Source organism: Sphaerodactylus townsendi, linkage group LG03 (genome assembly GCF_021028975.2).
Source record: "Sphaerodactylus townsendi isolate TG3544 linkage group LG03, MPM_Stown_v2.3, whole genome shotgun sequence".
Classification (NCBI taxonomy): Eukaryota; Metazoa; Chordata; class Lepidosauria; order Squamata; family Sphaerodactylidae; genus Sphaerodactylus; species Sphaerodactylus townsendi.
This window is the reverse complement of record NC_059427.1, coordinates 140444228-140456641: the sequence shown is the minus strand read 5'-3', so window position 1 is coordinate 140456641 and position 12414 is coordinate 140444228. Positions and strand designations below refer to the sequence as shown.

Below are 12414 nucleotides of genomic sequence, written 5' to 3'. Positions count from 1 at the left end.
TACAATATAGTGATAAGTAACTTTAGGCAGGGGGCTATGGAGAGAAGCCTACTTTACCTGGTTGTTTTTTTGGTTACTAAAACCATGTTTAGAGAATGAAAGAGCTTGATAAATACTAAGCATTTTCTGATGAGAAGTGTACATAAGTGGTAAGCACAACGTCAGCAATTGACCAAGCGTTACTTATAGATAACTGTTTTCTGTTTTGTTTAAATGCTCTAAAATAAAGACCCCTCTCCCCACAACCCACTTAATAATGCTCAAAAGCAAATTCTTCCCTTCAGTTAACATGTGGCAGGAACGCATAGCTTTTATCTAATATGATAAATTTCTGAATATCTCTGACCCTATAAACATAGTGGACTAGGATCTGGAAAGTCCAGGTTCAACAACTCCACACTTTGACAAGAAGCTTAGTTAGGCCCCTTCCACACATGCAGAATAATGCACTTTCAATCCACTTTCACAATTGTTTGCAAGTGGATTTTGCTAATCTCCACAGTAAAATCCAGCTGCAAAGTGCATTGAAAGTGGATTGAAAGAGCATTATTCTGCATATGCAGAAGGGACGTTAGTGATCTTCGGCCAGTCACTTTCTGTCAGCCTACCTATTTCACAGCTTACCTGTTTTGGAAATACTCTATCTCATCAGCAAGGACTCATTTAACTCACCCTGGCGTAAAACAGTGGAAACTAAGCTGAGAACATATGGCCTATCTATCTGAGAATTTAGACCAGGAAAGAAGGAAGTTAATTAACCCTATTTTATATAACTATCAAGGTAGAGGCAGAAGGAGTTTGGATTTATACCCCACCTTTCTCTCCTGTAAGGAGATTCAAGGTGGCTTACAAGCTCCCTTTCCTTCCTCTCCCCACAACAGACACCTTGTGAAGTAGGTGGGGCTGAGAGAGTTCTGCAGAACTGTGACTAGCCCAAGGTCACCCAGCAGGAATGTAGGAGTGCAGAAACACATCGGGATCACCAGATAAGCCTCTGCCACACTTCTCAACTATGTACCATATATACTCGCATATAAGTTGACTTTTTCAGCACATTTTTTGTGCTGAAAAAATCCCCCTCGACTCATACGCGAGTGAGGTGTATTTTAAAAAATATTTCAGGGTTTTTATTTTGTTGGCCTCCAGGGGGTACAGTTTTTAGGCTAGCAGCACCAAAATTTCAGGATATTATCAGGTGACACTCCTGATGATACCAGCCAGGTTTGGTAAAGTTTGGTTCATGGGGGACCAAAGTTATGGACCCCCAAAGGGGATGCCCCCATCCCCCATTGTTTCCAGTGGGAGATAATCGTAGATGGGGCTACATTTTGAGTGTCCATAACTTTGGACCCCTTGAACCAAACTTCACTAAACCTGGGGGGTATCATCAGGATAATCTCTTGCTGATACCAGCCAGGTTTGGTGATGTTTGGTTCAGGGGATCCAAAGTTATGGGTCTGCAAAGTGCGTGTTCCCATCTCCCATTGTTTTCAATGGAAGCTAATAGTAGATGGGGCTACACTTTTGAGGGTCCATAACTTTGGACCCACTGAACCAACCTTCACCAAACCTGGGTGGTATCATCAGGGGGGTCTCCTAAAGATACTCTTAAATGTTGGTACTGCTAACATAAACATTCCTCCCCTGACAGGCACCCTCAAATTTCCCCCAGATTCTCCCTTTAAATCACCCCCCCCTTCTGAGTGGATTTAAAGGGAGAATCAGGGCTTACCAGTAGCTGCTGCATTTCCCACCCTCGACTTATATGCGAGTCAATAAGTTTTCCCAGCTTTTTGTGGTAAAATTAGGTGCCTTGACTTATATGTGGGTCGACTTATACACGAGTATATACGGTAATACATAGCAATACAACAGCTAACTTTGGGTTTAATTAAATCAGTGAAACATACAACAAGCACTACTTACCCCATGATTTCCAACCCACAGCATCTCTTCATGTAAGTCAAAGTGTGAGAAGGAGACAGGTACACCCACTTCAGAGACCACAGTGTGGAGTTCTGAGTACATGCCTTCCATGATGTGCACTGGGTCAGGCACGGGAATACCTTCCAGAGGCACTCCTTCAGGATCCAGCTCCACATTCTGTAGTAGACTAGGATTGAGGTGGGGATCCAGGGCAGGGTGAAGGGCAGGCACATATTCTGTAAGTGCTGGGTCAAGGCCTTCAAAATTCATGGTGGCTGCGCACTTTTAAGGCAAAGAAAAGGCAATAACAGATTAGGAATTTCATCCTACAGAAAGGCAACAATAATTGGATGCATCCTACCATTCATTTTTTTAACTTTCAAGACAGAAATCAACGTTTCATGCACTCCATTGGGCACCCTAGCTTTTGATTCGAGTAACAAATCAATGGTGCATACTCAGCCTGCAGTTAGAGAATATTATGAATGAATAAAATTGTTGCGTTCAGTTGCTAGAGGGTGATGTGGTCTTGACAACTGAAGTCTATGTAACAGTTTTCTTAGTGAATGAATTTTATTTTTAAAATTTATTTTCATTATAAGTACAAACAGGACAGAAAGAAAGAAAAAAGAACCAAATATTACAATTAGATAGGAAAACTAAGAAAAAAGAAACTGTGCATATGTTATTATGTACAGTAATCTGATAAATAGACACTGAATTATAATAGCTGTTAATTATAATAGCTGTTATTGTCAATAATGAATAACATAATAAACATAAAATAATTCTTACTATAATAATCCAACAAAAACAAAATACCTTATGCAATATATGATGAATTCAAATAGATGGAGTAGATAAAAATAACTGATGGTTGCTATTATAAGAATAATTTCTATGAATATTTTTCACATATTACACATTGAATACACATTTCATTGTCATCTATTCATAATATGTTTAAATGCTTCATATGTTTTCTTCCCTTTAAATCCCTTTTCAGTATTTAGCATATTATATTTTATCTTAAACCTTTGTATTTGTATACCTTTTATCTTAAACCTTTGTATTTGTATACCTTTTATCTCAGGTTTTTTATTGTTATGATTATTGTTATGCCAAATAAAGGCTTATTATTATTATTATTATTATTATTATATTATACAGATCATTAATAATTTACATACAACATTTCAACAAACACTTTCTCAACTTGACATTTTAAAGACTAATATAGATAATAAGTTTTCCATTTATCTTGAAATTCTTTGACTGGTCTTTTATTCACAACCACTGTTATCATTATATTTCAAAATAGTTTGTCTAAGATTTTTGGAATGTTTCCTGGCAAAATGCCTGATAACATACTCTTGGTGTCCATAGAAAATTTGATTTTTAAAAATTTTCTGAATTCCCGCATGTGCTTAATTTTTTTACATGTCCACTACATATGCTGAAAGATAACCATACACTTCTTTACACTTCCAACATTTCCCTATATAATTCTTGTTCATCTTCTCAATATCCTTTGGAGTGCTATACCACCTAGAAAGCATCTTGTATCAATTTTCTCTCAATAATTGGTTTTGCTGTAAATTTTATGTCTTTTGTCCTCAAAATTTTACATCCATTTAACCATGTTTTCATTCAGTCTGTTTCCATATAATATTGATGTAATATCTTATACATTCATCTTAATAAATGTTCTTTTAGCTGTGTTATCACCTTTTCAGATTCTATCAGTCCCCTTATTACACCACTTGATGTTTGAATGTCCTTTCTTAATCTTGAGAAATATAATAGCCATAGTACTTCTTTTACCTTTGTTCTTTATATTTTACCAAGACTGAATTTATCCTAGGGCATTTCTCATAACCCATATGCAATAAAATAGTTATTATTCCTCACATTCTTGTCATACTAAGCCTCCATAGGACCCATTACTGAGGATATTGCAGGATGAATTATTTTCCTTGTAAATTCCCAAATTCTAACTTGTCCATCTCTAATGACATGGCTTCCTTGTTGCATTACTGTCTTTGTAATTGATCTTTTAATCCATGAACAGTTGTGGAAACCCTATTCCATATCTGTTGTTTCTAATTTTATTACTCTTTGATCTGGGTTCTTGATTGTCCACAATCCAGACCAGACCAGCTGCTTAATATACTGGTTTAATATTAGTTCTTCTCTCTTTTTCATCTTGCAAAACTTTAAATCTGATTCTTGGCTTTCTGCCATTCCAAATGAACTTATTTGTTTGCAGAGGTGGGATCCAGCAGGTTCTCACCAGTTCCCGAGAGTGGGTTACTAATCATTTGTGTGTGCCGAGAGGGGGTTACTAATTGGGTCTGCTTTTCCGTTAGAAATTCCATTAGGTCCAAAAATCATAAAGTCCTGTTGTTTCCTATGTGGCTGGTTAGCAAAGGTTGAAAATGGGATAATTCTCCCTGTTGGGCTGTTTTAAAAACATGTTTTAGTAATATGGTAAAGTTCCTTGTTTAAGGAAAGTATCCTTTTGATTTCTAGAAACAAAATTAAGTATTTGAAAGTATTAAGTATTTGACAGGCAGTCAATTAGAGGAGAAGTAGTTGTTTCTGTTGGCAGTAGACGATAGGACTTGCTATAATGAGTTTAAATTATGGACAGAAAGATACCAGCTGGGAATTAGGAACTTTTTTTTACAGTAAGAGTTTTTTACAGTAACAGAGAAATTATTAATGCCTCGCCCCCGGAATGCCCAGCCACGTCCCCGTCGTGCCCCGCCCAGACCCATTGGCGCTACGCCACTGTTTGAATCCCACCACCATGGGAACCTGTTACTAAAATTTTTGGATCCCACCACTGTTTGTTTGTTATTTTCCTGCGAGGCAGGCCCACATTCTGCAGCTGGCACAGGACCACCAAAGGCACACAGACTGTCTCCCTCAATCCACCAGGGCCCACGGCCAAAGAGACCAGGGGTGGCAGTCAGTAACCATACACCCCGAGGACGTCATCCATGGGCCCAAGGGGCACACACACCATCCAACCACTGGATATACCAGGGGTCAGTCTTTTCTAAGCTTGGAGAGGGCAACTCAATGGCAACAGCAGCAGGGGCCTGCATGGCTGACGGGGAAGGAGTGGACCTCAGTATTACTGCATTGGCTGGCCTCAGTGCCTGGTGGATTTTGTACTGGTGTCAATCCCCAGGCAACCACTGACAAACCTCATATCAGACAGGCATAGCCTGCTTGACAGCAGTGATGGTTTCAAGGCCTACACAGGCCAGCAGGTGATCCCCATATCAGTGGACCAAATCCCATGGTGAAAGGCAGACATAACATTAGCGACTGATGGGGGTGGACATGAAGGAGGCAATGTGGGGGACGGATATGGAGGGCAGCTTCCCTTCTCTGTCAACTAGGCAGTTGTAAGAAGGAAAAATGATGCATGACCACCATCCCATGATTGTTGGCAGGCAGGACAACCCAGGAACATTAAGAAGGAATGTGCAGGCCATTGCTGGCCAGGAGCAAACAGGTGGGAGGTTTCTGTCAGGAAGCAAGGCTCCATACGAGGCAAGCTGCAGTGGCATGTGGGGTGCTCTGCCCCCTAATCTCCCAGCCTGTCCCCCATTAATTTGCATATGGGAACCACAGACCTTGGAAGAACTGACTGTGGGGGCAGATGTGCGGAGGTGAGGTTATGGTATCCAAGAGGATTGCCGCCATTGCTGGGCTTGGAACCACCACTCTCACTGACAAAAGGACAGGGCTGAACTATGTAAAGGGATTCTTGTCATGCTAGAGGGTGACCCCCTCCGACAACTGTCAGCTGCGCATGGTGGGTCATCCAGGCCCAAACTCAGAAGATATTGTTGCCCTCTCCTTGTTTTAGGGAAATCCGTTTCGACTGGTCAAAGGTAAATAGGCACCGAGGTAAGGGAAACTACTTGGTGGCTGATCCTCACACAGCTCCCTTTATGTGAGAACTCTGGCTAGTGGGACCTGCCCCCACCTTCCCAATAGTGGCACCCTCTGCACCTGTCCAGAGAGGTCATCTTTACCATTGCAGCTGACCCTTATGGCAGCAGGATTGCTGTTTTCCCCCCTTGAGGGGGGGGGTACCATGGACCCTAGCCCCAGGTGCTTCACCAAGACCCACCTACCCCTGGGGAGATTATCCCACTCCATGCTCTGGTGGCCCTCTTCAGGAGAATTTTGGGGGCTCCTCTCCCTTGCCACCACCTTACCTGTTCCCCCCTTCTCTGCCCCAGGCTGCATCTCTTCTATCAGGTCATTTTTCAAGTTCTTTAGGTGTATTCTCTGTTAATAATTCATCTGCTTAGCTTGTTCTGTTGTGGCGATTACTCTTTTGGCCTTGAGTAGTACAACTTATATAGCAAATGGAACTCCCCAACAATATTTATTTCTTCTTTTTGTAAAATTTGTCATAAAAAAATCAAAGCCCCTCCTTTTCCCCAACAAACTAGTAGGTAGATACTGGTAAATCTGCACTTCTTTCCCTTCTACTTTTTCTTTGATTGTTCAGTATGGCATCTAGTGTTTTCTTGTGTACAATTCTGATCTTTATTCTGAAATGCAAAACTAGAATTTATTCCGAATATCTTGTCAATATCTGGAAAGTCTCCTGTGATTTTCAAGTAGTCTTTTAATATCTTGCAAAAATTGTCTTCTAAATTTATCTGGAGCCATTGAGTATTGGAGTTGTTAAAGCAACTGTGTTTGTTAAAGCTATACTGTGTTGTTAAAGCAAAGGATTGTGGATTCCAGTCAGCCCCTCTTTGGTTGGGAAACATCATCCTCTGGACTGTATCTCCCAGAGTCCTTCACTTTAAGTAGTCATTGAGAATACAGCTTGCCTTTCATATAAATATAGGAAATGCAATCACCTTCCTTTGTTTTTTTGTACACATGTAGATTGTACACATATAGTGAATTACAGCCACATTCTATGGGTCGCATGGGTTCTTGGAGCCAGCGAAGGGTTGTTTTGGTGCGTTTGCCCACACCGCTGGCATAAGTTGTGCTTATGCCAGTGGGGAGAACAAACTGGGAGGTGGGCAGGTGACATGGATCTTGTTGGGGGCGGATCCAGAAGAGAGCCCAGCCCCTCAAGCTGCGTCAGCATCCATGGACATTCTGGGGGCATTCGTGGGGATCGAGATGACTTTATACCCTTTTCAACAAAAAGAACTAAGTAGAATTGTAACTTCTTCTGCCAGATGCTGGACCGTCTTTGTTTTAGAATGCTCTGCTTGGGTCCTAGTTCTGTTAGGTTGGCCCTGGGACCCAAGTGGAGCATTCTAAAACAAAGATGATCCAGCACATGGTGCAGGGGTGTCAAACTCAATCACACAGGGGGCCAAAACTCAAAACACACTTTAGGTCACGGGCAGAACAGGATAAACATATATTGCCAGGCATGAAAACCCCCTCTGCCCCATGGAGAAGGCAGCCAGCCGCCTGATGGTGACGGTGGCCTGCCTGGTGCTGCCAGCTCACCAGGCATGAAAAACCCCTTTGCCCCGGGAAGAAGGCAACCGCCTGCTCCATTGGGCAGAGATGGCGGCAGCGGCAGCCTGCCTAGTGCTGCTGGCTCACTCACTGCGTGAGCCAGCAACACCAGGCATGCAAACCCCCTCTACCCCACGGAGAAGGTAGCTGCCTGCTCTGTGGGGCAGAGGGGTGGCGGCGGCCTGCCTGGTGCTGCCAGCTATCGTGCTGTGCAAGCCGGCAGCACCACGCATGCAAACCCCCACTGCCCCACAGAGAAGGCAGCCGCCTGCTCCACTGGACAGAGAGGAGACGGTGGTGGTGGTGGCAGCCTGCCTTGTGCTGCCGGCTCTTGCACTGCGCGAGCCAGCAACACCAGGCATACAAAACCCCTCTGCCCCACAGAGAAGGTAGCCGCCTGCTCCGTTGGGCAGAGAGGGGGCAGGGGCAGGGGCCTGCCTGGTGCTGCCGGCTCTTGTGCCGGGCAGCACGCAGCGCCAGGCTTGCAAACCCCCTCTGCCCCGCAAAGAAGGCAGCCGCTTGCTCCATTGGGCAGAGAGGAGACGGTGGCGGCGGCAGCAGCCTGCCTAGTGCTGCCAGCACTCGCACTGCTTGAGCCAGCAGCACCGAGCATACAAAACCCCTCTACCCCATGGAGAAGGCAGCCACCTGCTGCTCCTTTGGGCAGAGAGGGGGTGGCAATGGTGCCCTGCAAGCCTCCTCTGCTCCATGGGGCAGAGGGGGGATGGCAGCCTCGTTTTCTGCCCCCTCCCTGTGGGCCCCTGCGCAGCAGCCACCCCCATGCACCATCATACCTGCAGGATAAGGTAAGTAGTGATGCAGGGGGTGCAGGGTGCGACACGGGGACCCATGGGGGGCCTGAAAATATGGAGGCCACCCTGGGTGCAGCTTTGCCCAGCTACGCCTCTGCTTCAGGCCAACCTCCAGGTGAGGCCAGGAGATCTTCCAGAATTACAACTGATCTCCAGGAGAGACAGATACATTTCCCCAAGAAGGGGGGGGGGGCTACACCAGATAGTGGCATGCTCCACCTCATATCTCCAGGAATGTCCAGTCAGGAGCTGGCAACGCATTTTCCCACCTTGCAATAGCCTTGTAAGGTAAGCCAGGAGGCTTCCTTACTCATTCTGCAGCAGCTTCTATTCATCCCACATGGCAGCCTACCCTGCAGGTATGCACAGAAGTCAGAGCAGGACTCCCCTGTTGCAAAGCTGAATCTGGACCTCCCATCCACCCCTCCTGCTCGGTTGCCTCACCCGACGCATGGCAAAAAATTCATGCAAAGCACCGGGAAACTCGGGCGGAGTAGGGCAAAAAAAGACACACCAACTTCTGTCCGCAAAGAGATGCCGCCGGACTTGGAGTCGGGGAGTTTGCCAGTTTTTTTGGGGGGGGGGGAGAGGAGGGCTCACCCTTCGTTTGGCATGGAGAGCTGTAACTCACGGGCAGACCGGCCCCCTTTTTTGCAAGGATTAGATTCAAAGGAGCCAGGTCTGGGGGCGTGTGTTTGGGTCTGCACATTTGGGTCTGCACATTTGGAGAGGAGTGAGTGTTGCTTGCAAATTTTGCATGCAAATACGTTCTCCCTGCTTTTCAAATGCTAAGCTACTCACAGCAGGCTCCTGAGCACACCCACCAAACCGGCTTCTGAGGCTGGGGCCAGACAATGGGATTTTAAGTGTGTGTTACACCACCGGTTAGAATTGCGGGCAAACTGACTCTGTCACGGCATCCTGATCAACAAAATCCACATCACAAAGCATCCTTCAGCAAAATGGAAGAGGACCAAAGCCTCTGGTCAATGAATACTGCAGGCAGTCCTCTAGTTGCAAACTTACTTTGGAGTTGGTCCCAATGAAGTCAGAGGCTCACTTCCAACTAAACTTTTATTTCACTATTAAACAGAAACAGGCCATCGCTTAACTGACAGAGAAACAAGAACCAGTACAATTTTTTTTAATGACACCCATAATCCATTGCGCTACAGAGGCAAATTGCCCTGCTGCAGGAGAGAGAAAGGCAATGGAAGGTACTTAGAACTTCCTGTTCCGTATCTTATCTCATGATTAAGTCACTCAATATGGTTTTTAAACACACACACAACCAACTGTTCACAACCCTTTGTAAATTACCCAACGCTCCCTCTTTGAAAGGAGAAGGGGATTACCCACAATCCTTTGCTCTTCCGGGTTCCCTCGCCTCTACTGCCGTCTTTTCCCCACCTCCAACCTCTCCGCTGCCGCTATAGCAACCCCAATCCTTTCCGTCTTTGCTCCCGCTTCAGCATCCTAGGTACGCCTTAGCTGAACAATGTTGGCGCGTATCGACCAATTACCGGGCGCCTTGGAGAGAGTAGCCAATCGGAGCAAAGTTGAGATGACGCGCTGTGGCCGCTGTGCTAGGAATACGGAACTATAGAAGGGGCAAAGGCGTCAGGCAGTGACACAAGTTATTAAAAGGGAAATGCCGTGTAGTAGAGCAAGGAGTCGGTGTTGTTTCCCTGAGATTTGATTGGGGTTCGTCTGGTGGGGTCGCGCCTTTCCTATTTACGCTTTTAAGGGAATCATCTAAGTTGAGCCGCTCGAAATAATGATAAGATGTATTTGACCTATAAAACATACATACAGCAGAAAACAGTATCCAATCAAGAATAGCAAACAGGTCCATAGATTAAAAGAACAAAAGGGATTTAGGAGCAAAATATTACAACTGGGGAACAGCTGCTTGAGATATCTGCTCTTTAGAATTGCGCTTTAAGTGTGGAATGAGAAAAACAACCTGTAACCTACATTTTAATTCAGCAAATGGACTGTTCCATCCCTTGTCTAAAAGTCTTTGTCAGCATTTTCCATGCTGAGCTAATTATGGCTTTGCCTGCTACTATTCTGTCGAGTCCTTTTCTTTGAAAATCCATTTAAAATGTCTCATGAGAGGAGCAACTGTACTTTCCTGTCGTAATGAATCATTGTAGTTTTACACACATTCGCACATTGAAGCTTCCCTTTACGTAACTGCCCAAGAAACTACATAAAATCTCCACGACCTGGACTGAAAATAGATTCTATGTGGGTGGTGATCGTTTTTTGTCCTTGTTAGAATAAAGAAAGAGTCAGAGAGATAAATGCATTTATTTAGAGTAATTATATCCCACCACAAAAGCTACACAAGGAACACAAATCTAACAGTAATGCCTTTGATGCTACTAGCACAGTTCTGGAAAAGCAATTTTTGCCAGGGATTGAATTATAGAGTTGTAAAGTCTCGTTTATGATGTTATAATGGATAACATTAAGGCATTAATGGATCCCGGCTTTGGGGGAGGGGAGAACCAGCATTGTGCCTGTGAAGATGGGGATAGTTCTCCATAAGACCCCCTCCTCCTGTTTGCCAAGCCGGATCCCAGCTTTGCAAAGGGGGGAGCCACTAGGGTGCCTGTGAAGATGGGGAGAGTCCTCCCCATATCCATAGCCTCCCCCCTCATTTGCCAAGTTGGATCCTGGCTTTGCAGAGGATAAGTGGAACCAGGAGGGTGCTTGTGAAGATGGGGAGAGTTCTTCCCTTCTCCATACGTACCCTCGCCCTGTCTGCAAAGCCTTTGCCCCCAGCGCCTCAGGAAACACTACCCTCTGGAGTACATCTCCCAGTGTCCTGTGCTTTAAGGAGTGAGATGTTGGTAACTTTTGCCTTTTATATAGTAACACTGGAATAAACACAATCCATTTTAGAAGCTGTGAAAGAAGGAGTACTTTGATTAGTATAATTATGCCTGTTGATAATATATGGTTAAAGGAGGGTATGTTTCAGTTAAAAAGATGATGGTGATTAGGCCCTTTTTAGGTATACGTGACACTCCTTAAAATTCATATACGTTTGTAAGCAGAGCAAATCATGTAAGTTAGCTTACATTAAGAAAAATGGCATTTATTGTATTTATATTGATATAATATAATACGGGGAGAGTTCTCCATAGTTATAGTTTGTCTTTCTCATAAAGGACTCAAGGCATCAAACATCAGTCATGATTAATAGAAAGCAATCAATATCAAATTTAAATGGATAAAACAGTAATTCTGAGCAGCAGCTTAACAATATGGCCGTTTCATACAACAGTTCTTAAGAAAGTGGAAAGCAGGATTTGAAAGAGGCATTGGTTGATTCCCCACTTCAAAAGTGAAAGTGGATACAAACCGGTTTGGTTTGATTCAGGACCTTTTGAGCGCGGTTTCATGGTCCCCACTGCAGCTTCTGCCCCCTCATTCCCAAAAACACACACAGCCATGCAGGAGTCCCTGCTGTTGGCAGATCACGCGATCCGCTCAGGGGCTATCCTGATGGGCTGCTGCGTTGTGCTGTGGCGGAAACTTTTTTTTAAATTTTCAAAATGACGGATCCACGCCTCTGCGAGCAAGCACAGAATGACCCTATGCGGGGATGTGGAAACAGGCGATTAAAACAAAGCCCCATTTCCACATGCCTTTGTATAGTAGTTTTTAAGTGAATGCAAGGTAGACACAAACACACTCTCACACCCCCTCCCCACAACTATAAAGGGGTTAAAGTGTTCAGAGGTGGGGATTTATGCCTAAAATCATGAATGTGGCACAAAACGGAATTGACTTTCTCCAGCATTTTAAGGAGCCAGATTAAAATAAAAACTTCCTCATCCCTCGCCCTGGGATCAAACTAGCGACCTTCTGCCCATCAGCTCAACGTAGGGTGCAATAAATGCTTGAAGTAATTTTTCTTATCTCCACAAAAGGCTAAAAACACAATAAAAGCAAAACAGGCAGACAAGAAATAATCAACTACTAACAACTATCCTGTTAAAATTCTACCCATTGCATACTGCTACTAAGACAGTGTTGATATAAAAAGAATCCAGCATAGAGAGAGAGTGAGTGAAAGGGAATCTCTACATAGGAGAAGAGATGCTTGTATGGTGATGACATTGCCAACTTCTGA

At 44.3% G+C, this 12414-nt stretch overlaps 1 protein-coding gene across 4 annotated transcripts in view; it reads right to left on the bottom strand.

Annotated features, from left to right (window-relative positions):
* PAN2 (poly(A) specific ribonuclease subunit PAN2) overlaps positions 1-9779 on the bottom strand; it is a 52332-nt gene extending 42553 nt beyond the window's left edge. The window contains exons 1-2 of one of the 4 annotated variants that reach the window (XM_048490338.1): positions 9620-9779; positions 1927-2208 (exon numbers count right to left, since the gene is read on the bottom strand). In XM_048490338.1, the coding sequence (XP_048346295.1) occupies positions 1927-2196 (270 nt within the window). In that variant the 5' untranslated portion in view covers positions 2197-2208; positions 9620-9779. The other 3 variants (XM_048490339.1, XM_048490340.1, XM_048490341.1) reach the window with 3 other exon arrangements.
* Positions 9780-12414: the final 2635 nt, after the last annotated feature.